The sequence below is a fragment of the Pagrus pagrus genome (genome assembly GCF_965226575.1).
Source record: "Pagrus pagrus genome assembly, chromosome: 16".
In the NCBI taxonomy this organism is placed as follows: Eukaryota; Metazoa; Chordata; class Actinopteri; order Spariformes; family Sparidae; genus Pagrus; species Pagrus pagrus.
The window spans coordinates 7,703,652-7,730,827 of NC_140200.1; the positions used below are offsets into that span (position 1 = coordinate 7,703,652).

The 27,176-nt window shown below is 43.4% G+C and overlaps 2 protein-coding genes across 2 annotated transcripts; both read left to right on the forward strand.

Moving 5' to 3' along the window:
• The first annotated feature begins 382 nt into the window (after positions 1–382).
• adcy3b (adenylate cyclase 3b) lies at positions 383–9,592 on the forward strand. The gene is given in 20 exon segments (XM_084378301.1): positions 383–1,581; positions 1,753–1,902; positions 3,129–3,265; positions 3,367–3,478; positions 3,632–3,759; positions 3,864–4,023; positions 4,027–4,272; positions 4,350–4,457; positions 4,580–4,656; positions 4,750–4,911; positions 5,586–5,673; positions 5,830–5,946; positions 6,476–6,750; positions 7,038–7,119; positions 7,270–7,428; positions 7,740–7,886; positions 7,999–8,115; positions 8,531–8,657; positions 8,759–8,883; positions 8,971–9,592. Coding segments are annotated over 20 exon segments (3,381 nt in total). The 5' UTR covers positions 383–900; the 3' UTR covers positions 9,154–9,592.
• Positions 9,593–11,479: 1,887 nt separating this feature from the next.
• Positions 11,480–26,061, forward strand: LOC311271302 (WD repeat-containing protein 26). Its single transcript, XM_084376912.1, has 14 exons — positions 11,480–12,087; positions 14,182–14,281; positions 15,586–15,642; positions 17,454–17,590; positions 18,611–18,708; positions 18,830–18,986; positions 19,272–19,410; positions 20,174–20,314; positions 20,730–20,849; positions 21,511–21,656; positions 22,797–22,875; positions 23,005–23,134; positions 23,243–23,437; positions 23,624–26,061. The coding sequence occupies exons 1-14, from the start codon at positions 11,789–11,791 to the stop codon at positions 23,647–23,649; spliced, it is 1,824 nt and encodes a 607-aa protein (XP_084233038.1). The 5' UTR covers positions 11,480–11,788; the 3' UTR covers positions 23,650–26,061.
• The last annotated feature ends 1,115 nt before the right edge of the window (positions 26,062–27,176 follow it).

A 27,176-nucleotide genomic window follows, 5' to 3' on the forward strand; every position in this document is an offset into this window, starting at 1 on the left:
AAGGTGGCAGGGTCCGCCACATGTAAACAAAGTAAAACAGTATGAAACTGCGTTGTCCTTTAAGGTCAGTTTGTTTATTCAGTTTATTCAGTCATGAAAACAAAGACAGTTTGTTTATTTAATTTGTTCAGGCATAAAAAAAACAAACAATGAAGATCTTTCTCCTCTGAATAAAATGTCTTCTCCCTTTAAATATCAACATCTTGTCATTCTCTGAGAAAACTCGAGAGGATCAAATGAAAAGTCATTTTTTTAGACATTTTGCAGAGCAGCTCTAACGAACCCGTTTCCCCACCTCTTCTCACCATCACTGCCATCATTTCCCAAGACATGATCACAAGCTGGCAGTCATCTTAGCAACAGTAACAGAGGACCTGCTGTTTAGAAGGAGGAGGGAGGAGAGAGAAGCAACATCCGAAGGATCAGAGTCTGTTCTGCGTGACTGAGAGGAATATGGATTTATTCATCAAAATACTTTCTCCCTCTCTGAAAAGATGACATGTTGCAAGCAAATGGATATCCACCTGTGGCTCAGGGTTTTGTTGGCGGCATGCAGGACTTCAGCAGCAAGAAAGAAGAGGTTGCAAGAAGTTTTTCCACTGAAACAACCTGGGAACAGAGCAGCAGCGGCTCCAAGACTGTGATCATCTAGTTTAAGGGAGTTAAAGGCACCTTAAAATGAAGAAACATGGCAATGATATCAAAAGGTAAACAAGGTTTCATTGTAGACACAGCCTATGTTGAATTATATATATGGAAATATAAGTGTTTTTGATTTAGATGGGTGGATTTTTGCACAAAATTAAAAGTTTGACTTTCCAGAAGCAGCACAAAGATGGAAATGGCATTCTGTGCACTTGAGGAATAATGTTGCGCGACAGTATTACTTCATGAACCAACATGTCTTTGAACCGGGTCCACACGACAGACACGGAGCCGTCTGCAGAGTACTCGGTGGAGTACTCGGTGGAGGTTCCCACTGACTCCAGCCATGCCGCGGCTCGGACGCGTGACGTGACTGTGCTGCAGACCAGCTGCTGCCGCTGCCTGCCGCGCGCGGTCCGCCTCACCTTCACGCCCGAGTCGCTGGAGAGGCTTTACCAGAGCTATTTCCGCCGACAGAGGCAGGAGAACCTGCTGGTGTTGGCGATGTTCGCCGCTCTTTTCAACAGCTTCATCATCATCATGTGCGCGGTGGTGTACACTGAGGACAAGCTGGCCATGGTGGTGGTGGCGGCGGTGGGGCTGGCCGCGGACGTCGCGCTCTTCCTGATCTGCTGGCTGCGGAAGCTGCCGGCATCACCTGTGTGGCGGGGAGCTGTGCCGTACATCCTGTGGCTGATGATCGCCATCCACGTTTTGTGTTACATGGGTCTGAACTACGAGCGGTTCCCCCAGGCCAGCGACTCTGCGGGCTGGCAGGCCTTCTTCAGTTTCTCCAGCTTCCTGACGCTCCCTCTGAACCTGGTGCCGCTGATACTGCTCACAGCCCTCTCCTGTGGGATACACACCCTGGTGCTGGGGGTGACTGTGGCGCAGAGGATTGAGGATAACCTGCAGGGGCCCATGCTGGTCAGACAGGTAAAAATGGCCCCTTAATAAAGTGGTAAATAATGAATGCGTCAGTGTGTCCACATGTTTCCACGTGTCTCCACATCTGGACCGAGACAATGGTTAAAAAGTGACAGCATGAGCAAACAGCCACACACACTGTACATACCTAAACACGCCTCCTCTCTCCCTCGTCTTCAGCTCCTAGCCAACCTGATGCTGTACCTGTGTGCCGTCGCGGTGGGTGTGATGTCGTACTACATGGCCGACAGGAAGTACAGGACAGCTTTTCTGGAGGCTCGTCAGTCACTAGAGGTCAAGCTCACACTGGAGGAGCAGAGCACCCAGCAGGTAGTTAAACACACACACAGGTAGAATTACGTTGCTTAATGAGATCATACATTTTCTCATTTGCAGCTAACGCACACATCTAACACACCTGTGAGGTTGAGCGCCCTGTGCCGCCTCATTACAGAGTGTTTTGCTCAGCGCAGGGCTAACAGGTTGATTAGAGAGACCGTTGTTTTCGCCAGCGGGGCCAACGTCAGGGACCGAACATACACAATACAGACAGATCCAACTCTGACAACCAACAGCAGATTTACCAGAATGTTAGGAGGAAGTTAATTGATATTTTTACTCTAATAATGTGTTTGATTATTGTCTATTTTATTCCCTTTGCTCTCTCTCTATAATGTTGTTTGTGGTTTGTTTGCTTATAAGTAAATTTGTCTTAATTGATAGTAGTATGTACAGTATATAGTATAGTATGTATCAACTATTAGGGCTGTTTCTTCAGAGCCATTTCATGCTATCATGTATTTCTTCTCATGCTACAAGAGTACTGGTATGTAAACGTTGATGTTAATCCATACTTTTAATTTTTAGAAGTCAAAGATAATGTTAACAAAACAATTATTATTGTTATATTAGAAGTAAATGTAGGCATAAATATTTTTTTTTAAATGTGACATAAATTGATATTTTAGTTACATTTTGCTTCTGTATTTATTTACCTTTGTATTAATCATCATTAATCATTCATTTTCCATTTGTATTGTTTTGGTGCATTTCATGTCGTGTTCTTGAGTCATTTGTTTTCTGTCATTATTTTGATTTTGGCAGTTTCGGTCCTCCGTACTAAACTGTCTCGATTCTGACTGTGACAATGGAGGAAACAAAGTGAGCAGACCTGAAGGTTTAAAGAGGGGGAAGATGTTGATGGTGGAGAAACAGAGACAGATAGAGGGGAAAGAAGTAGATACAGAATTCCCACAGGGACGTGTCAGAGGGGTTTTGCGAGAAGACAGCTGAAACACGCCAACCAGAACACATCTGATCAGTTGACAGGCTCTCTCGAGGGCTGCTGGGATCTATTTACTGCCTCAGTCATGCTCTGCACACACACAAACACACACACACACGCACGCACACAAAGACGTTCACGTTCACGTAAGAACAATTATTCTTTTGTTCATGTCTGTCATGACAAAACTCAAAACTTACAATAATTGCAGTATGATTTGCACTCAACAAGTGATATTTTAAGGTGATCTGAAACTGCCTTGCCCACGCAGGAGGAACTCCTACTGTCCATCCTGCCCAAACACATCGCCGATGAGATGCTGCAGGGCATGCAGAACGAGGCCAACCAGCAGGAGGTCCAGCAGCAGCAGTTCAACACCATGTACATGTACCGCCATGAAAACGTCAGGTCAGGGTCACGAAAAAACTCCAAACGGTCATGATGATGATTGAAATGCTTTTACAGCCTTTTTCAAACTTTATACTTCATCCTCTTTATTTCTGTTCCAGTATCCTGTTCGCTGACATCGTGGGCTTCACCCAGCTGTCCTCCGCCTGTAGCGCCCAGGAGCTCGTAAAGCTGCTGAATGAGCTGTTTGCCCGCTTTGATAAACTGGCAGCAGTGAGTGCATCTTTCCTCCATGTGGTCGTTTCTCTTGACTTGATCAAAACAACGCTTATATTGATGGCAGGAATGTAAAAGTCTTTCTTTCCAGATGTCGCCAATGTCTTGCTTTGCTACACTTTATGTAACTATGCACAATTCCTCTTGCAGAAATATCACCAACTGAGGATTAAGATCCTCGGAGACTGTTACTACTGCATCTGTGGCCTTCCTGACTTCAGAGAGGACCACGCCGCCTGCTCCATACAGATGGGCCTAGCGATGGTGGATGCCATCTCGTAAGCAGATGATTGATGATTTTACCTACACAATTGAAAAAAACACACAAGATGCAAAAATATCTCACACACCCAACCACCCATTGCTTTCTCTCTCGCTACAGGTACGTGCGAGAGAAGACCAGAACCGAAGTGGACATGCGCGTGGGCGTCCACACGGGCACCGTGCTGGGAGGAGTGCTCGGCCAGAAGAGGTGGCAGTTCGACGTCTGGTCCACAGACGTCACCGTAGCCAATAAGATGGAGTCTGGAGGGATTCCTGGGTGAGAGAACAACACTTTTTCTTTTCATTTCAGGTCGAGCGATCAGATTCTTTTGTGCCATTTATTTGAAGAGGTCTTTGTGCTACACAGGAGAGTGCACATTTCCCAGACCACCAGGGACAGCCTGCACGGAGAGTTTGAGCTGGAGCCAGGCGAGGGTGGAGAGAGGTGCGAGTACCTGCAGGAGAAAGGCATCGACACGTACTTGGTTCTAGCGCCCCAACAGGTGGTGAATGGGCTCAGTGGAATTGTGAGTGACTCGATATTCATCACGCATCAAAAGTACATTACATAAAAAGTACATTTTATTTGCCTCTCCTCTCTCAGAAACCAGCCACGTTGCCCAACAGAAATTCAAAACAGCTGATCAACACCACGGCAACCAATGGGAACGCAGCCTCACCCCAGTCCACGTCCACTGAGTCCAAACAGGAGGTGAATTATGATGTCCTGGGTTCAGAGTAACCTTACATACACACACACACTCCTCTGAAACATGAAATGCACAGACATGTCACTCAGTTGTCTGATCTCTCTTGTCTTGCCGACAACCTCAGAGGGAGAAGGTGGTCGACGAACAAGTGATCAACAGACGACTGCAGCAGGAGCTGCTGGAGAGAGAAACTGAGCAAATGTAAGAAAACAAGTGAAGTGGAAAAAGAGACAAAAAAAAGCAGAGGATGATGATTATGGATTATGGTCTTTTAACTGTCTGTGTTCCTCACAGAATGAAGGATCATCAGATCAACCCCGTGTCGTTGCGTTTTCTGGACTGGAAGTTGGAGGAGCACTACTCCTCAGAGAAGGAGAAGCGGAGCGGAGCGGCCTTCTGCTGCTGTATGATAGTGCTCTTCTTCATTACAGCAATGGAGGTGTTCATAGACCCACTGTGAGTTCACACGTTACCCGTAGACTTTACAAAATGTGGACACACTCTCCGTGATTACACTCGTAGGCCTCAACCAACTCCTGGCTAATCCTAAATTGGCCAAAGAGGTAGAGAATGGGCGGGGCTGAGGTGAACCAAGTGAAGATGACAGTTTACCAGACGGCTAACAGCTAGCAGTCACTCAACACAGTCACGTCCTTAATTATACCGAAATTTAAAGGTGCAATATGTACGAATTTTAGTTTAAAATATTAAATAACTAAAATTTACAACAGAATTTGAAGAAATAACAGTCTTGACGTTGTGTCAAAGACTTCTATGGTTCCCCTCAAGCCTGAAAACCTTCTCAGCCCAGCCCTCCAAAGCTCCTGTTAAAGCTAGAGATCAAGTGGGTTTTGTACCTGTATGCTGCCAACAGTGCCTCAGTGGCCACTTGAGGAACTGCAGGTTTAAGCACCTCCACATGTCCTCAGTTTTCAGCCCTTGCTACATCCTATAAAATGCATTTAATATGCACTTGAAATGAAAATAAACACATACAGACTTTGTTATGCTCCTTGGACATCTGTGAATTCATATATTATATAAATATATAAAGTGTGCTTTTAAAATGGTAAAGGTGGACCAAGAAACTGACTGAAGATGTATTGTTGTACTGTATGTTCTTGTTCCAGGTTGGGCGTGAACTATGTGACTCTCGGCATTGGAGAGCTATTGTTGCTTATCCTCACATTGTGCTCCCTGGCTGCCATCTTCCCCAGGGTGAGAAAACCAAATTAGTACCCATGGTTGTGGTGATGGGAAAACTTTGCCAGCTTTTATGCTCAAGATCACTAACAACATTGATTGAATCTTATTACATACACAGAAACATTACATGAAGTAAAACACACTGGCATTGATGTTTGTTTGTCACAGATGTTCTCCAAGAGGTTGGTGTCTTTCTCGATGTGGATCGATCGCACGCGGTGGGCCAGAAACACATGGGCCATGGCGGCCATATTTGTTCTCACCATGGCTGTGATCGCTGACATGGTACGACTGCAAGGCGCTAATATTATTGTGATTATTTTTGATAAAATGACAAAATGATACGTGTGTTTTTGGCTAATTCAGTAACTGAAAAACAAGATCCTCCATCCAGTGTTTATTTTCATATCAACCAACCCGGGCATGTGTGCATGTGCGCGCGTCTTTCCATGTGTGTTTCCACTTTGTCCTCATCAAACTATCACTGCCTTTTATGTGTCTGACTACATGTTCCCAGTGGGGTCCATTAGTCGTCTGTCTCGCTGCCTGCTGGCTCATTTGTCACGGCCCCACAGGAGCAGCCTGTTGCACACACTGCTGCCTTCATGCTCTGACAGGAAACAAAGGACGCTAAAGTGAACATGTTTTCTGTCTAAGCTGTCACACGGAGGTGACAGTCACACATGGACGAAAAAGAAGTCAACATAACTGATTTATGTATTTAATTTATATATTTATAGCCGATTAATTTGGCTAAATAGTAACCATTAAGACACAATGTTTATTGTTAAAAGACTCTTCTGTGATGTTCTAGCTGAGCTGCGTCCCGCCGACCCTTCGAGTCTTCAACAGTACCTCTGGGCCCGTGTTGGAGTCACTCGGCGACCCCGCAGGCTGCGCAGAGAATCCAAAGCACTACAGCTTCATGGCTGTGATGTCGCTCATCGCCACGGCCATGCTGGTGCAGGCCAGCCACCTGATCAAACTGGGCCTCATGGTGCTGGTCGTCACAGCAACCGGAGCTGTCAACATCTACAGCTGGAGGGACATTTATGACCTGTATGACTACATACGGTTTGCCTCATACAGGTGAGAAATATGTAGAACAGATCAACGAGCACTGTATTTTATGTCATTTTAATGAATATCAGATGTGAGAGAAGTGCTCAAATCTTGTTCTTAAGTAAAAGTCCTGCATTTATGTTTACTTAAAGGAGCAATATGTGAGAATCTTAGTTAAAAATGTTCAATAATTAACTCAAATTATCAACAGAATGTGAAAAAATAGCTTTTTGATGCTATGATGTCTATGTACAGCTGTTATCTAACAGTTATCTAGTTTTATCAGTATTCTGCCTCTGTCTTTGTGTAAACAGAACGTCCATAGTGCCGTCCAAGTACCTCATGACCATGATGATCATTGTCATGATGATTTGCTTCTACTTCTTTGCCCGCCATGTGAGTCCCTTGCTCCTGTACTCCCACACTGTATCACACTTCACTGACCCACGGGCTGTCTGCTACAGCCTTGAAAGTCAACTTCCTGTGACAATAACTTACCTTTATCTTAATATATCACGTCTTTCGATCCTTCTGTGGTGTGTGTAGTTGGAGCGTCAGTCCAGGAAGCTCTTCCTGTGGAAGATCGGTGTGCACAACCAGAAGGAGAGGGTGTTCGAGATGAGACGCTGGAACGAAGCGCTGGTCACCAACATGCTGCCGGAGCACGTGGCCAAACACTTCCTGGGCTCTAAGAAGAGAGATGAGGTACACGAGTGTGTGCTGTTTCATTTAGATGTGTGGATGTATGAGGGGCGGTGAGTACAGAAAAATAAAACAACATGAGCTAGGGATCTCAAACAGGATAATTAAGAATACACCATGTGTGACACCTGCACCTCTTTACAATGCAGTTCATTGCATGTCATTGCCATCTTGTGGTCACTTTCATAATCACATCTTTGAATGCTTTCTACTAGTGTTTTTTTTAATAAACAGTGATGATGAAAACCTTTATCAAGAAAAATCTGAAATTTACAATCAGAGCAAATTAACATCATGTCACTTGTCACATGTAGGAGCTGTACAGCCAGTCGTACAATGAAACAGGCGTGATGTTCGCCTCCATCCCCAACTTCTCTGACTTCTACACCGAAGAGGGCATCAACAACGGAGGCATCGAGTGTCTCCGGATTCTCAACGAGATCATCTCAGACTTTGACAGCGTGAGCCCCAGCAGTGTTTTGTACATACTGAGAACTAAATGGTCCGACCTGCAGATGTTTTACATGCAAACGACTCCCCTTGACTTTGACTGATGTGTGCTTTCTCCTCCAGTTACTAGACCGGGAGGAGTTCCGCTTCATCACCAAGATCAAGACAATAGGAAGCACCTACATGGCCGCCTCAGGACTCACTCCGGAGAGCAACACGAACGAATACACTAACCGGAAGGTGAGATAATTTACCAGCTGATATCTTACACATACGCCTTGTTATAACAATCTGTTGTACCATTTATCTTTACTGGTCCTGCTTTTCTGATGAAATTAAAGGGACAGTTCACTCCAAAATCAAAAATACATATTTTTCGCCTTACCTGTGGTGCTATATATCCATCTCGATTGAGGTTTTCTAATGTATTATTTAAGCACTTTGAGCACCACAAGCTGAGTGCCATCTAGTTCAGTTATATTAGGTGGCCGGACATCTCTACAGCCGGTATCTCTAAAACTCGGCCACCCACACCAAAACTATCTAGATGGATAAATAGCACTATAGGTAAGAAGAACAATATGTACTTTTGATTATGGGGTGAACTGTCCCTTTAAGTGTACAAGTTGTACCAGACTGAACTTCTGTCCCACAGCCAGAGGACCAGTCACTGATTGAGCGCTGGCAGCACCTCGCTGACCTGGCAGACTTCGCCTTGGCTATGAAAGTCACCCTCAGCAACCTCAACAAACAGTCTTTCAACAACTTCATGCTCCGAATCGGTCAGTGCGCATGTGTTTATGTGTGTGAGCCTGTCCATGTGCACATCTGCAAGCATGTGTGTGTGTGTGTGTGTTCATGTTTCCACGTTGGTCCCCTTCAGGTCTGAATAAGGGAGGAGTTTTGGCCGGAGTGATTGGAGCTCGTAAACCTCACTATGACATCTGGGGCAACACGGTGAATGTAGCCAGCAGGATGGAGTCCACCGGAGTGATGGGAAACATCCAGGTAGCAGAAATACAAAGAACACACCTGAGTATCTCCTGTTATTACTTCTTTGTCTCCTTTAAATGCTATGCTCTGCGCTGCCCTCAGGTGGTGGAGGACTGCCATGACATCCTGAAGGAGTACGGCTTCCGCTTCATCAGGAGGGGGCCCATATTTGTCAAAGGGAAAGGGGAGCTGCTAACCTTCTTCATGAAAGGAAAAGACAAACCCAGTAACAAAAGCGGTCCAGTGACCACAACCCTTCCACACCAAGTTGGAGATCTGTCTTGACTGTTTTCACCCAGTGAAACTCCATTAAAACACAGCCAGTCTCTCTCATATACACAGGTTATTTGCATAGATCTCTGTCATATGCTCTGTAGCTATGTAAAGCATATCGAGGTAGACCAACCCAATACAATAGTGCTGAGATTTAAGAACAGAAATCCATTCTGTATAGTTGTACATAATTCAGAAATACAGCTGACATTCTCAGCGCCTGCATTACAGATCTTATCACTTTGCACTTGATTCATAGAGTGCTATGAGAATTACAAGCTAGGAACAGACATATCAATTACTCTTCTTTCTTGTCTTACCTTGAGCTCAGGGTTTGTAAAATAATGTAGCATAATCACTGTATTTATACTGTGTTAATAAAACATGTTTGCACTAAGCTTTTGAGATTATTTCGTGGATTCTGAGATGCAATTTTGTTGGTTCACACACTGTCGAGAGCAGTGCTTCAACTGGACTCTAAACAAGACATCTGCACAACATGCACGTGCAGCTTTCATGATGAGGGGTCTGGTTTCATTAGATAAATGACCAAATGGTGAGTTTAAAGGCCCTGCAACAGGACAATTGTGTGGGCACAGGTGTTATCAATTATTCTGACTGACTGGACTTGTGTTCAGGGTGAAGGTGAGCAGAGCTATATGTTCACCATACCCTAATCAGGGAGAATGAGTGAAAATAACTGTGGGGGGGGAGCAGGGCTGTGTAAGGGCTCTTAAGGTGCAATATTACGGCGGCCCTGAGGGTCAAAACACAAGAACATATCAGAAAACGCAAAATTTCACAAAACACAACTACAATTCAGAAACACATTTCACAAAAATCTCACCTTTCAAAGTGTTGTGTTTTGACCCTCATGGCCACCGTACAATAGGAAAAATTTCAACTCCTGTGCTTGTGGTGCAAACAGCACCAACAGTGCTCAAAGCTCCCAGTCCGGGCAGAGTATATACAGTATCTATGACAGGAGTGCTAGCTGCACGGCTAACTGAGCTAACTAGCTTATGGCAGGGACAGTTATCAGCAGTTAGTGGTAACTCCGGTGTTATGCTGCCCTCTATTTGTTTGGAGTATGAATTCAACAGGTGACTAATTCTTACATACTGCACCTTTAATTTAATAGTTTTGAGATATAAAAACACAATTCAATGAAAGAGAAAATGTGTATTTTACATGACGATCACTTGCGTTGAATTAAGTATTAATTATGTATGCCAAATGTTAAATGCTATATGTTAGCATGTTTGAAGTTACTATGCTAAAGTATAAACAAGACAAAGGGAGGTCAACAGAGCTAGTCTGATTGGTAATTAGAACTGATCAGTGGTCTAATTATAAAAACAATGGATGCTCCTCTGGCCACTCCTCTGGTTTATTCATTCATTCATTGGTTATTTAATTAATTTACCCATTCAGAGCAAAAAGACCAGATCATTCTTTGTCAGCTTAGTTAGTTTTCCTGTAAGGTTTTGTTAAAAAAAAAGAAAAATGCTTTTAAACTGTTAGACTGTGTTTTAAATGTCTACAGGATCATGGCCCCACTATAAAAAATAAATCAAAGTTGAAATCTGTGAATCAGGGACTGGAAATCATTTCTATAGATTGCAGTGACAGACGTGTGACCTTTTTGTAGTTTAGTTTTTTGAGTTTTATGGTTATAACAGCTTTCAGTCAATTAAAAGGAAGCATTGAAAGTGTCATAGACCATATTACATTGTGATTATTATTTTTTACAGATTATAATAACGACATAGGGATTAGTCACATTACAGTGTACAGTTTGGGCAGTGAACTCTTGTAGTTCACCAATTTTTATTTTACAGCCCTGCTTTAAATATAGGCTGGTCAGGACTAGCTACTTTTATTTTATTTTTATGTGCACATAATCATGTGTCAAAGCCTCGATCAAAAACCTTCTACCTACATTTTATTTAGGCTCATTCTAGGAGATAATTAATTTGGGTCGACGTAACATATTACGATGTGAGACGTTCAGTTAGAAATGAACCTGCGGAGAGTCAGTATGAGACTCACACTATATGCAAATGTGAATTTACGGTTATATTAACGGTAAGTCTCAGGAGACATTCAAATGAATTTTAATGTGGTGTTTTATTGTTATCAGTTAATTATTATGCTAACTAGGTTCTCATGCGCCACCCATGGATTATAATTCTACCCGGAAGCCTGGTAGTGTAGGAATTTCCGGTTACGTCAAGGCGTCAGGACTCCATTAGAGCTGCAGCTGTTTTGAGAGAAACAACAACAATAACGGGCTAACTGACAGCGCTTCCATAGTGACAGTCCGTTGTGAGCCCGACAACGAGGCCTCAAAACTGGAAACTTAACCTTCATTTCCCACCCGGAGCTCCGCCGGCTTCTAACCACGGCCGCTCTCGGTGAGGAAACTCTGGCCTCCGCTTCCTCCTCCTCCGACTCGGACACCGGCGGAGCGTCGCCGCCCCCGCGGAAGAAGCACCGAGCCTCGGCGGCGGAGGGAGCAGGAGAGCCCGGGGCTTCAGCAGTTGTAACAGGCCTGTCCGGAGTTGTCTTAGGACTTGCTACACACTCACAAGCCACCACTGCCATCCACTTTAACCGAAGTATCGTCAACAACCTCAGCAGCAGCATGCAGGCAAACGGAGCAGGACAGGGACAAGAATCCTCAGAGCTCTCCTGCCTGAACAGCGCACAAAACGGGGAGTCATCCTCGGCCGGCGGAACCCATTCTAATGGGCTTCTCTCCAGCACTGACAACGGGAATAGCGTCGGTACCAGTAACGGGTCTTCAACCGGTCCCGGTTCGGGGACTTCGGCTACGGCTTCGAGCTCGGAGGTCGGCTCGTTGAAAAAGAAAAAACGACTATCGCAGGCGGAGGAAGATGTCATACGATTAATAGGGCAACATCTCCACGGACTAGGGCTAAAGTAAGTTTCTTGAAAGTGGAGGAAAAAAAAAAAACTACAAATACACCCAACGTTAGCGTTCAAGGCATGAAGTGTGATTAACATTACGGGTGTTTGACATGCGAAAACTGCGAACCAGCAGCTGGTAGAAGCGCTATTAGTGCGCTTGACAGACACAAACATGGGGGGATGGGGTAGTTAGCCTCTGAGCTCGGCAGTTGGTAGAAAGAAGGGGTCCATCTTGCACAATAACAGTTAGCTTGAGAGCTAACAGCACTAGCCTGCGCTGAAGTGCTGTGTGCTGACATTAAAAGCCTCAACACAGACATAAAACACAGCCCAACACTCGGCATCTTAACAAGCCCGTGTTGAGCTGAAGCTTGTTGTGTGTGCCAGTGGCGCCATGATGCGATAATTAACGTTATTGAGTCCGTACTGAGGCAGAAAGCATTACATCATCTAACGTTAGTAACGTTTTTAATCAAGAGGAAGACAGGATCGGCTGTCTTGTTGTGGTTTCCCGAGCATGAAATCAATGTCATGCGATCGGAGAAACTGGATTTAGCTTCTTTATTAGGTGCGAGCAGGATTATCGAGTTTGCAGTGCGCATTTTTGCGTTTGCGGGGGTAAAAAAAAAAAAAAATGCGGAGGAAATGTTAATGTGCGGGTTGTCAATGTTTAGGTTGGTTGGTGTTTTTTCTCCAGCTTGGCTGCGTCGGGGAAAAATAACATGGATTGTTTGGGTGTTTTTTTTACAAGAGCGTGTGGGCAGATCATTAATAGGTCGGCCATACTGTAATAATAACTAGCATGGTTATGAAAACTGTCCTGGTTATTTTAGTATTCAGAGTGCACCCTCTGCACGTCTTGAGCTGTCATTACGAGCCAGTCTGTTAATTATCCAATCATCCTCCCCCCTCACTTTTATACAGCTATCACATAAACATTAAACTTTCCCCATAGATCAGTGCTTTTATTTATCTGCCACTGTCAGGGGCGATGTGTCAACAGCCAGTCGCAGGGATTGGACGTGCATGTGTTGGGGCATGTATTTATTTAAAGACAGCAGTCAGTACCGTGGGCGACAGTTGCTCCTTGAATTGAGCAGAATCTGTCGGTTTCATGGCGGCTGAAGAATGCGCTTTCTACCAGCTGTTTGAGATGGTAGCCTGTGTTTGAATCTAATAATAGCATAGTGGGGTTTTTCAAGAAATCCATGTCTAGCCCTCTTCTTCAGAGTGGCTGTGGTAGCCCCTGCTGGATGGCCCAGACATCCGCAGCTCTCTGGTATCCAGCTGAGAAAGTGTATCTGCCATTACAGGGCATTATAAAAAGCCAGCAGAGCATCGCTATGTTTACAAAGAGGGTGGGTCAGGGGGGGGATACATGGCATTGCCTGGTATGAAACAGAGCCCCTTACGTTTCAGCTGGGGAAATGCAAGAGAAATCAGTGTAGCAGTGGCCAGCTGGATGAGAGGCTCAACACTGCTGCTGCTGCTGCTGCTGCGCCACTCCATTGATACCTGAGAATGATGTCATCATGCTGGAGGTGTCAGCCACCCCCGTCCCCAACCCACTTTCATTATCACGCACACACATCTCAGCGGACCTGTTTGTGTTGGTGAAGTGTGTTCAGCAGAGAGGTGGTGTTTGGACAGATGGCCATGGTTCATCATGGTTGACAGGCTGAGAGGATGATGTGAACTGCTCATGTTATTGAACCTCCTACTGGCCGCAGATTGAATGTCCTCCAGACATTGTAGGTCTTGAAATTGCTTTCATGCTAATGTCAGCAAATGTGGTTGATACTGTCCCCCTGCCAAAAATTATTCTTGCAGATATCCCACCTTGTAAACAGCCAAGTCACAACAGCCACATGCCACGGGTGATTAGATAACAAGGAAGAGTTTATTAGTCTGCCTAAAATGGACACTTCATATGCATTTGCTAACTTTTCATCATCATAATGATGACCTCACATTTACATAATCCTTGCTCAGATATTCTCTTTGTACTTGATCTTAAGTTTTAAATGATTAAAGTTATCCTCTGCTTTCTAGATGTCGGACTAACTTTGTCTGCCTGTCTTCCTTTCTCTCTCTGTGTCTCTGTAGTCAGACAGTCGACCTGCTGATGCAGGAATCAGGCTGCAGACTGGAACATCCCTCAGCTACCAAGTTCCGCAACCATGTCATGGAAGGAGAGTGGGACAAGGTTGGTCTGGAATTACTTTGATTTGACCCTCCGAGTGCTCTGTCGTCCGTATTTTACTGTAAGATGAAGAGCTTCTTTGGTCGAGAAACCAGCTGACGCATATCTCAGATCCTCTCATGTGACTTACAGACAAAAGCAAATATGATTCCTATTAGGAATCGTTGAAGGAAGCCTGGGAAAGGATAAGCAAAGTGCTTAAAGTGGTCTGCCATAGTTCCACAAGCTCAACCAATTCCCTATTAGTAACTCTTAAGGAAGTATTTTCTTGACCATACTGTTAAAGTGCTATTTGGCTCAGGAACTAGTCATTTTAGGGCGCGTAGTTGTCAAGCGCAGAATTCATGTATTTAATGTCATGGATTGTATTTGTCAAAACAATATTTCTACCTATAATTATTAATATTTAAAGCTCTGAGTTGGTGGTTTGAGAAGAATGTTTGGGCAGTCGACTGGCGTTGCATTTTAGTGAGAGAATGTGGTCAAATAAAACTGCTCGTTTTTGCTCATGGTATTAGTATGACTCCTAAAAAGTCTAGCCAACCATTTTCTGTAACTTTATAACAAAATAACGAGGCCCATGCTTCATCATGTGCACATCATCATAAAAAGTAAAAAAATTAAGGTTTATCAGTGCACTCAAAGCACAGCAGAGCATTATTGCTGAATTACGAGAGCTCCATTAGTCCCGATAATGTGGAATTTGAAAACATTAGGTTTATATTAGCGCACATTTTCAGAAGTTTTTATGTAATTGGCTTTTATATCAACACTGTCAGCAGGATCACCCTGTTCTCGCTGCACAATAACTTTCATTCCAGCATTTTAGAGCCGAGGACCATAAAAAGCACACATCTTATTAAAAACGGTCTTGTGAATCTTTTGGAATAATGAACCCATAACAGAAATGCAGGATGGAAAATAAACAACAGCCTTGAGCCAAATAGCGGTACATTTTTGGGTGTGCTGGGTAGTTTTTGTACTCTCTATAAACCAGTCGTAAACCAACCACTGATTTGTGATTTGTGTCCAGAAATGTATTTTTTTATACTGGCAAAATAGTAAAAGAGGCCAGAATTGTATGAGAGACATGGAGGCATTAAGTCGTCATTTATAATTATGTTGACAGCGCATGGATGTTGCCTCCAACTGACTCATCTTAAACAAGAAACTGACCACAAGACCTACAATATATTACTGCTCATGTGATTAGTGTTTTTTTTTTCTGTGTATGCATGGAAACTGCTGAGCTAACCATTTCTCTCTCTGTCTCTCCCCTCCATCACCCTCCCTTTGTTTTGGTCCAGGCTGAGAATGATCTCAATGAGCTGAGAGCACTGATGCATTCTCCCAATGCTATTGTGGTAAGCTCCCCTTGCCCAAACCTGAACTGAAGCTGAATGACAGTTCAGTCAGTTAGGAGGCACAACTGGAGGTTCTGGAATGGTACCGCTATAATGGCGGCCCGCAGGTTCTTGTTGTGTGACACTGAAAGCTATAATGTTCTGGATGGAGCCTCAGGCAGTGAATTAGATGTATGATATGTGTGCGTCTGTTGTTTTTAAGCAACATGTGGTTTGACTTTACAGTTTTTGATTTATTGTCTTTCTCATGCAACAAGAGCTCTTCTGATTGGCCAGCTGATATTAACCTGTTACCCATGTATCGTATTGATGGTATTTCAAGAGATAGACAATAAAAAGTCCCAAAAGAAATGTTTCAAATAGTATAAAACCAGGTCACCATTATATCTCGTAAAGAATGTCTCACGTTAAGATATCTATTAAATTTGTATCATTCTCACAATTGAAAATGTGAAAAAAACAAATGGGAGGGGTACTTCAATCAATTAAAATGTTGATTTATGTTATGTTAAGTGTTAAAAATGACTATCATATATTTACTGGACTTTCTAAAAAGCTTAAATGTCAATGTCACTTAAAAAAAATCCTTTAATTCAGATTTTATAGCAAGAGTGTGAGCATAGCTGTGTCCCAGTTCCACGCTACACAGTAACACTGACAGGGTCTTGAGTATGTGCTGCATACAAACTAAGAAAGTGATTACATTTTTAGTGTGCATGCTTGTTTATTGAGTGTAGTGTTGATCTTTATAAGTATGGTGTGTGCAGCTGGAAAACAATATTACTAATAGTGAATGGTAGAAAGATGGTTCCAGGAACAACTTCTACATTTAACATTTTCAGAAAAAAGCTTTCTTCTTGCTTTCTTGCAAATTAGAAATTGTCAGTTTGATTTGATTCACTCTGCATGTCTTGTTTTATTTCTTGTAAAACATAATATAAGTACACGTATTGTATACCAACTGCCGAAATGGTACACTGGGAAGACTTTTATGATGGCCCATTACATTCTTAGTTTGGAAATGGGACTCACTTCTGGCTAATGAGCCCCAGCTAGCGTGCTAATTAGCAGACAAGATGAGCTTCAGACGTGGTCCTGTGTGTCTCTGCTGCTCTGTGTTAGAAGTCTGCCTAACTGCCATCACCAGTTGGGTTGCTGAGATAATGGCTGCAGCCGTTGAATTTCAGCTCTATGTTCGATGTGGGTAGCCATTTTAGATCTTGAGTTGTAGCAGGTTAGTGTTGTCATTGTCAACATGACTTCTCCTGCAGCTCGGGTAGGCTCTATCTTGGGCCTAGTTGGGGTGTTAGGAGATGCCTGTGTGCTATTATTTGTAGACCTTTTGTGGGCGGATGTTTTCTTGAATTTCTGTGCAGCCGTTGGCGGGGCTGCGGCTCCTACTGCATACCTGAGATAAGACAGAGACTCTTATTATCACAAATGTTAACCAGCAATAGCAACTGGTAAATACCAGCCAGTGGTCTTCTGTTTCAAGGAGGCAGGCTATTGATGTTGACGTTGCCATATGTCTTGGGCACATCTATAAATATGTTAATGACAACATGCTGCCTGCAATATGCTCCCACTATTTTGAAATTTGGTGGCGAATAACAGTATGTTTCTATGGTGATTTATTTTTGAGATGACCCCAAGAAATGGGAAAACATTTTATGTCCTTCAGTAGACCAGCTGTTGTTGGATCAGTGCATAAAGTCCCTTCTTATCAATGTCAAATTGAATATTGAATTGAAATTTTGTCATACTTCACTCTTCAGTTTTTCTAAAATCTCTTTTTTTTGTCTTCTCCTCAGCGTATGAAGTTCCTGCTCCTGCAGCAGAAGTACCTCGAGTATCTGGAGGACGGTAAAGTCCTGGAGGCTCTACAGGTGCTCCGGGGAGAGCTGACGCCACTGAAATACAACACAGATCGCATTCACGTTCTCAGCGGGTACTGTTTACTTTTTATATTCCATCTGTCTCACAGCAGGAACGTTCACCCTGTCTATACCCATGTTCCTCCCAGATAGCTCTGTAATCTCTAATCATTCAGCTCCCACAACTGGTGGTGACCCAACTATGGAAACGGTCTTTAATGGAGGCTGGTTAGTGTTTGTAATGGAACATATCTCTCATGTTGCAGGACTGTTTTTAACCAGTCAAATCCATTATATAAGTTCAGTGTTGTCACACTACTGTTAATCAATACAATATAGAGTATGATGATGTGATGACATGATTTGATAGAGATGTATGTCTATCCTTATGGAGGATAATCGATTGCCTTTAAAAATGAGTTTCAGTGTTAACAGCTGAGTTTGTCCTATATTGCGCTAATTGAAATTGTTTTTGCGACATGTCAGAAATCTATGGCTTGGTTCAGTATTCCTCAACGATCTGTAGTTTTGTTATTTGGTTGTCCAATATGCATATTATAGTATCCTTTTGTTCTCCTGACATACAGCATAGGGGCGTCAGTAGCCATAGGATTATTTAATCCAGGTTCTGATCAATGCTGTCAACAAACACATTCTTTTGATCCGTTCTCTTATCAATTTGTGTGCATTGATCACTCAACACTGTCTACAAATCTGCCTGTTTTAATAGTCTGTCACTCAATTGGCAGAGTAATTTATTGATCTGCCACCTGTCTGAGGTCAATCAGTCGGCTCCATCTAGATTTATCCTTGGCTCCATCTTCGCATCTCAGTCACTTCATTTCACAAATGAAGCCTGCATTAAACCCACAGTGTTCCTTTACATACTGTATTTCAGACATCTAAAGTTTCATTACATGTTTGTTTTACTTTTGTATTTAATCTGTAGTGGGTGAAGTGGCCATTACCAATATACTATTCAGAATTATCTGACTATTTTTGCTTGTATTTTAATTGTGATAATCTCATTGCATTTGTTAACACTTCCCGTGTGTGTTGTGTTGCTTGAGCTGTGTGCTTGTGTCTTCCTGCAGGTACTTAATGTGTAGCCACGCTGAGGATCTGAGAGCAAAGGCAGAGTGGGAGGGCAAAGGCACCGCCTCGCGTTGCCGACTGCTGGACAAACTACAGAGTGAGGAGACATGTCCATACAGTGACCTTGCATAGATGACGCACATGTTGCATGACGACAATGCTGCAAAACACATAACTTATACCCAGGGTTTGAATTTTTCTGCTTTTATCTGTTGTAGCGTACCTGCCACCCTCTGTGATGCTGCCCCCGCGGCGGCTGCAGACACTGTTGCGGCAAGCAGTGGAGCTGCAGAGAGACCGCTGCCTCTATCACAACACCAAGCTGGACAGTAGCCTGGACTCGGTCTCTCTCCTCCTCGATCACGTCTGCAGCAGGTTGGTGCTGCCCCATGAGACCTCAGCGTTAGATTATCATACTGCAGCATCGAATGTTTATGTCTCAGCTGACCTCCTGTTGTTATAAATCTGTTATGTTGAGGCATTGAAAGCCTTGTTTTGCCTAGCATCTTACTGTCCTATTACGGCTGCACTACTCTTCTTGTTTCCATAAGTCTGAACAATTATAATTTCCTCTTTCCTCTGTTGCATATTTGGTTATATAAACTAGGAAGACCTACTTGCACAATGAAGATTTTAACCTTTATTCTTTCTGTGTTGCAGGAAACAGTTCCCCTGTTACACCCAGCAGATCCTGACAGAGCACTGTAATGAAGTGTGGTTCTGCAAATTCTCGAACGACGGCACCAAACTAGCAACCGGCTCCAAAGACACTACTGTCATAATTTGGCAAGTGGACCCGGTGAGTGTGAGAAATGCCTGAATAAACACACACCACCTCTTTTTTTATGATTTACTCCACGGCTTAAATTACCCTCCAGGAATGTAGCGGTCTGGGCTTTTTACATTTGCAGGCAGGTTTGTCTTCACTTTCTGAAAAGTGTATCGTACATCTTAGAATTTCCCATGCTCTAAACCTTTAGGGCCATATTTTATGCATGTTGCTCTTTTAAGCACTTTTCTGTCTCAGATTATGAAACATTATCTACAGAAATGTTAAAGTTACCACTCTTAAGCCTTTAGATGTTTCAAGTTAGAAGTTTGTCATTCTGTCAGATGTTTTCGTGAGAATAAATTCATTGCATCTTTAACATTTACATTTGGTTGGTCCTCTCTCGCTCTGTAAGGGGAAACAGGACTGGTGCGTGTTCACATGTTTATATGTCTACTAAATAAGACCCCCAGGACCAAGTCCGTGCATAGAAATGGCTCGTCCTCCAGGTTCTTTCATGTCGGAAAGACTTCTTAGAGGCTGGTTTAACTCTAGTGCCCCTGAGACATGAGGAAAATGAATTTGTCACACACACCATACTCAGTTACACCTTTGAAGTGAATTCTGGAATATGTCTGAATTTTTAATGTCATGTAATTTCTTGCCAACCTACGTGCACTTTGGTTGACTTCAGTTTGAAACCTTGTAATCCTAGTACCTGCCAACGGAGGCCTAAACCTTCATGTGTCTAAATTAATTTTATCATAATCCTCTTTATCCTGTCTTTGTGTAGGAGAGCCACCAGTTGAAGCTGCTGCGAACCCTGGAGGGTCATGCATATGGCGTCTCCTACTTAGCCTGGAGTCCCGATGACACCTACCTGATCGCCTGTGGACCTGACGACTGCTCTGAACTGTGGCTCTGGAATGTTCAGGTAACATTTATACACACCTGTTTTGTTTTTATCTTTACATAATCCTATACAGGTGAAACATCTTAATCTAAGATATGCCAGCCCCGTTTTAAATGAGAACAAGACTGTGATGATGTGTACAAAAGCAGAGATGAGTGATGTCAAAAACCTTGAGATGTCTGATTCAAATTACAGTAAACAAGCAGAAGAGAAGAATGGCTCGAAGCCTCCCATAGATACTCTGTAGGCTGTGTGTACTCAATGACCTCTCCTCCCTTCCCATCCCTTCCCATCCCTTCCCCACCCCTTTCATTTCTTTCAACTCACCCCTCCCCCCACTCTTACTTAATGTTTCTTCTCGCTGTCTCCCTTCCCCCCCTATTTTTCTCTCCTCCTCTGTTTTTCTACTGTCTTTGACAATCCCTTCGGTGACCAGACGGGGGAGCTGCGGACCAAAATGTCCCAGTCCCATGAGGACAGTCTGACCAGTGTGGCCTGGAACCCCGACGGCAAACGCTTTGTTACAGGAGGACAAAGGGGACAGTTTTATCAATGTGTAAGTCATTTTTCCCATCTTATTTTCAACTAACCGTGTGTGTTTGTAAGACTAAATGCCTCCAACATTTAAGATCCATTTTCCTCTCAGAAATCATGTATCATCTCTGTGTTCTTCATCTATTTTCGGTCAATGCTGAATGTCTTTGAAGGTGCAGGAGGCTTGCAGTGGAGAGGGGTTTAAAAAAAAAAGGGAAGACACTATATGAGTCATGGTATATGTATAGCAGCTGTTATGTGTTGCGCTGACATTAAACAGGCAGCCTCAAGGTAATCGGATCTTTGCGCGTATTGATTTTCCAGCCACGAACTCAGTGAACCCATAAGGATGTGTCTTTTTATCACATTTTGTTGGAACGATGGTGAAGACTTGTATCTATGTTACACATAAACTTTGCGTTGTTGTTCATGTTCAGTATGGATTTATTTGACATATTTTAAAAAGCTGTAAAACTGCAGAAAAGGCTCAGAGTTAGGTGTCGAAGAATATCATGTTGAGAAGAAGAAAAGCAGTTTGACCTTACATGTACTTAAAATTCTGCGTCTTCGTCTTCATTCGTGCCTGAGCAGAAGGAAAGATCCTCTTATAAACCCTCTTGTTAGACAAGGTTGCCATGCCTGTGAGGAATGGGAGATGAGAGGTCTGCTGTGTGTGTTGTCAGGACCTGGACGGCAACCTATTGGACTCCTGGGAGGGCGTGAGGGTGCAGTGCCTGTGGTGCCTGGGTGATGGCAGAGCAGTGCTGGCCTCGGACACCCACCAACGTATCCGGGGGTACAACTTCGAGGACCTTACGGACAGAAACATGTACGTGTCAGCTTCTAGTCCCTGTACTGTTGTTGTGTCTAGATTAAGGTTCAACTATTAGTTGGAAATACAGCACATATGGCTCGTGAATGAGAGCATAATGAGTTGGAGAATTAAAGCCACTGCCCAGTCCTTAGCTGGATTTCCATTGAACCATTTTATGCACGTTTGTGCACAAAACCTGAGAAGAAATATTGCAGTTAAGTGTCTATGTTTGGCAGGGTTGGAAATATTAATGAGTCAGAAAATGGCAGCAGCCAAAATAAGACTGCAATTTTCAGATTAATACATGAAAGTAGCATAAAACCCCTATTTGTGTCACTTTTCCTAAAATGTTTTCCTACCATTCAAGGTTTGACTGGAGCTCTTGTAATGACATCATCTCATTGCTCCCTCTTCATCTCCGTCAATGGTATAATGGTATCTGAGTGGGGCTATAACGCCATCTGCTGTTGATCTTGATGAACAAAATCCCGATATTCACATATTAACAGTGGACGGAAAGCACATACATTTGCATTTTCCTCTGATGTTTTTTCAAAAATACTGATACATTTTCACTACATTTAGATGGACACCTGGTTAGTGTCTACAGCACAGGTGGTTTCACTTAATCTAACTGATTAGAGCCCATCTCAGCACTGGTGCTTGAGTGACATCTCCCTGACTCTCCTCTTTGCTTTGTAGGATTTGTCAGGGAGAATCAACTTAATCATCAGAGTTTGATGACCTCATGCGATTTCCAGCAGATGTCTAATTAACAGAGGATTGTTGCACATCAAAATGATCTAAAAGAAAGATTGTTAACTGTTAACAGTTTCAAAGTCTTTTTATTGCTTCACTAATGTGTAATTGTTTCTGCGTTATGTAGCTTTGTTGGGTATGTTAAGCTTCATGGCAGTAAATTGCAAAGACCACTAACAATCACTGAGCTCTTCCTCAGCCCTCTGTGCTATATCTGTTATGTCATAGATAATTTTGTAGCACAACAAATGAGTTAAGGTTTGTCCAAACTTTTGCATTCTGTTGAATTGTAAGTGTACAATGTCCACAAGTTACCCAGTATTTCCATGTCAACTGTATTTGCATTAATCAGTGCGGCGTCTGACTGCCTCTCCCTTGTTTACGTGTCCCTTACAGAGTTCAGGAGGACCATCCCATCATGTCTTTTACTGTTTCAAAGAATGGAAGATTAGCTTTGTTAAATGTAGCAACTCAGGTAAGTTTTTTTCACCAAGTCCACCATTATCAATATATTTGTTTCTAAAGCAGATTGCCACTCTGCTTTTAGAAACACCGTGCAGCACATTTCAGGAGTTACAGTCCGTTCTTCTACAACCTTTTCCAGGGAGTACACCTCTGGGACCTCCAAGACCGGGTGCTGGTGAGGAAGTACCAAGGTGTGACCCAGGGCTTCTACACCATCCACTCCTGCTTTGGAGGACACAACGAAGACTTCATTGCCAGTGGCAGTGAAGGTACAGTCACATAAGAAAAATAATCATCAAAGTGTTGTCTAATTTCCTCCCATGTACTACATATCTTTACCTCCGCCTGTTTTGTCGCCTTTCACCTTTTCTCCACAGACCACAAAGTGTACATCTGGCACCGGCGCGGCGAACTCCCCATTGCTGAGCTAACAGGCCACACACGCACCGTTAACTGTGTGAGCTGGAACCCGGCCATCCCAGGACTCATGGCTTCCGCCTCAGATGACGGCACAGTGCGCGTCTGGGGTCCTGCACCCTTCCTCGACACGCAAGAGGCGGATGGACTCAATGGTAATAATCAAATCTGACAGCTCATATTTATCTCAAATTTAGTTTTTAAAATGGTTGCTGCAGCTGTATGTTGACCATTTAAAACATTAGAGCTTTACGGTAAAACATTACTGTGTTGAATGTTCCTGAATTACAAGCCGTGACGTCTCTGTATTTACCCGATTTCTTTTCTTGTTTCCTCCCCAGAGAACTGCAGTAACATGGACAGTTGATGGTCACTTACGGACCAGATGACATCGCTCTTTAACAACAATCCAAGAATCCCACAATAAAACAAAAATCTGAACGGGCGAATAAAAACCTAACGGCAACCTAAAGCAAGTCAAGAATAACAAACAAAACCCACCAAGACAAAAACAGAAAAACAAACGTGAGAAAAATTTGTCTCCTGAGACTGGCCTAGACAAAATGGTGGAGTTGATGACAGACACTGAAAAATTCAGGTCCTCATCCAAAAACCTGATCCTGACCCGGAGGAAAACCAGTCAAACGGCCAGCGGGATACAACCGCCATCCACTGGTGAGCTGTAACGGCTGTTCTCCTCCTCCAACTGACCCCTCTTCCCCCCATCTTGCTGCATGGTCACCAGCCATGCTAGGTCCTCACAGAGTTTCCCAGGAAACCCGCCTCCACCTTGAGCTCGGAGACAAACGCCACGCAGACCAGCCGTCTACTCATTGGACTACACCTGTCTGCCTGTTTGTCTCTCACATTACCTGTATAATGTCTCCATGGACACGGGTGGGGGTGTTGTTGGGGGAGGATGGTGCATAGGGGGGATATAGCAACTCTTCTGTATGTTTTTCCTCTCCCCCCACTCTCTTGCTATATTCTTCGCATTCTTCGATCTGTTGGACAAAGGCCGAGAAACCCACCACGAAAAAACACTGACTGACCAGCTGGCAAAGAACACACACACATACACAAACACACACAGACACACAACAAAAAGGCTATGCTAAATGTTGGGATTTTTTTATGATAGTCATAGCGTAATTCTCATTTAAGAGGTGAATCTTAGCTCAAGTAGTGCCCGTGGAAAGCTTTAGTGTGAAGATTCCACTTTCTGTTTGTCGACATTAGGAAAACAGACTTTTTATTCCTTAATTTAACTTCTAACAAGGACAGTCGCTGTAATGTTTCCAACTGACAGCCCCTCCCTCCCCCCCGACCCCTCCGTTGAGCTAGCTACCGCACAACTACATTACATCTGCCTAAGAGGAGACGGACCGAGGGATTCACAGGTCACATATCAACAGTGAGGGTGGGCGGGGGGCTGAGATGTTGTCGGTTTGATCTTTTTCAGAAGACATGCTTTCAGATGTGAAAGTGTAACTTCGATTGCACACCGGTGACCGCTTTCCCTCCTCTGTGTGCGTGTGCGTGTGTATGTGTGTGCGCGAGCGTGCGTGTGTGTGTGTGTGTGTGTGTGTGTGTTTGAGAGAGTGATTGAGAGAGATTATGCATGCACACATTAGTGAGAGTTGACATTTGTGGGTGCAGGTTTAATTGGTGCGTGTTTTTTTTGTATGTGTGCTCAATTCACACCAGCAGAAGATCCACCCCCCCTCCCCTCCCTCCTCCCGTACACTCCTAATCCCATAGTAAAAATTGTAAAGAGGATTTTAAACCAATTCTAAGTTATCCAAAGCCCCATAGGGACCTCTATCTGTGGAACAAAGAATACTTGAGAGCCATTTTGTAAAAAAAAAAGAAAAAAACACTTTTCTTTAATCTGGGGCTTTAATTTTTACATTTGAATTTGTTTCTCCTGAACCACGTGGCATTCAAACAGCACTGAGTTACCGGCAACGAGTCATCTTTGCGAGGAAAAAAAAAAAAAGACGGGAAATCTAGAAAGAGCAAATTTGAGTGATTAGTTTGAAGAAACTGTAAAGTGTTGTGTTATTAGCAAAGGGTCATTTCATACGAGAAGTTAATGATTGTAATTATTGGACGAGTAGTTACAGACAAGAGGCACCGATAACCAGAACCACTCTCAACACACAAACTGCCTTCCTGTTCATACAGTTGCACACAACTCCCCCGCTCCCCTCCCCCCACTGCACTTTGAGTGGTCTTTCTGCTCTCGCACCTACTGCAATGGCATAAATCCATAATGTCATCACAGGCTTATGGTCGCCACGCTTTGCCGTTTCCAATGGCTCAAAAGGTCGCATTGGCAAAGGCTCAAAAACTTAAACCGGAGATTGCTAAAGGAGTCGACTCTCCCTCACTATGCCTCTATGCACCCAAAAGCAGTGACTGATTATCTTTGTAGACGTTATAAAAACTGAACCTCGTGCATATAAGGCACAGCAGCCTCGTCTCGAGGGTAAAGCTCTCGGAGCTAAGAGAGTTGAGCATTAAACAACCCCCCCTTTTGCTCTCCAGCCGAGTGCTTCAGTGGTCAGTGCACCATTCAAAGCTTTCTTCCTCCCTTTTTCAGGGTATGTAATGACTATTTGCTACAGACTGCTATACAGTAAAACGTGTTTAAAATCAGTGCTTTTCTGTCTGTTTTTATTGAACTTTTTTGTTACTTAAAATTTTTTGTTCACATTATATCATTTTTTGGTTGACCTCTATCCCTTGTATGATCATATTAAAATATAACCAGACATTTGGAGTCCTCCTTTTTGTTGTATTCTTCAATAACCCCTGTTATCTTTCTTTTGATATATTTTGTTCTTTCTATTCAGTTGCATTTTATCTACCACTACGATTACAAAAAAAACTAATATGCACAGTAACACCCATGCCAATTGGAGTGGGAGGAGTTTTTAGGAAGTGTGTTACCTACAATCAAATCAGGTTTTGAACTATCCACCCCTCGCCTTTAAAGAGTTTCCTTCATGTGAAAACCTACTTTATCGCATGTCTGTCATTGAACGAAATCTCTTTTCTTTTTGGTGTGCCATCGTCGATCGATCTGACCCTTATCGAAGCCAAAATCGTTTGAGGCACACAGGTGTTTCCTGTAGGTTTACGTACGTCACGGTCTAATATTCACACTCTGGAAAACTGTCACGACTCCCGGACTGCAGAATGGACTCCCCTCCCACACCCGACATTATTTCAGAAGACTTGAGGGAAATCATTCTCACTAAGAGCCCAAACAAGAGTTTCAGTAATGCCCATCATTTACCTGCTGGTGGCAAATGCTATGTCTGTATGCAACCTAGTGTCTACTCTTCTTTTGTCTTGAGTTTACCAAGGGAGTTGTTTCTGATTTAACTATGTCTTATTTCTCTCTCAGAGATGGTGGTGGTGGTGGGTAGGGGGCTGGGTGGGGAAGACTAAGGGCTTACTGTAGCATCTTTAAGTTCCTTGGGCGAGGGCGGGAAGGGGTGATGTGTGGCTTTGCGTTCAATGTGTTATTTACAAAAGTGATTGTACTGTTTTGTATCGTTGTGTAGGAAAAGTGTTATGTATGCATATTTTCAATAAAGCATTCAGGGTTTTGAAAACTACAAACAAAACTAAAGGCCCATGGAAGTTTGACGGGGCAAGAGATTGTGAAGTCCCCATGAATAAAGTTTTAGAGAACCCCAGAAAAGCTCATCCCTCATCCTGGAGTTAAACACAGAAGGGGGATCCAGGTCGGCCCTGAAGCACTGCTTTTGGCAAAGCATGTGTAGAGGGGTCTGTGGTGGACAACACTGGGCTGAACTTGTGTCAAAATTCTACTTTGTATTCAGTCATTTATTTCTTGAAAGCAATGTCTGGAGCCAGACC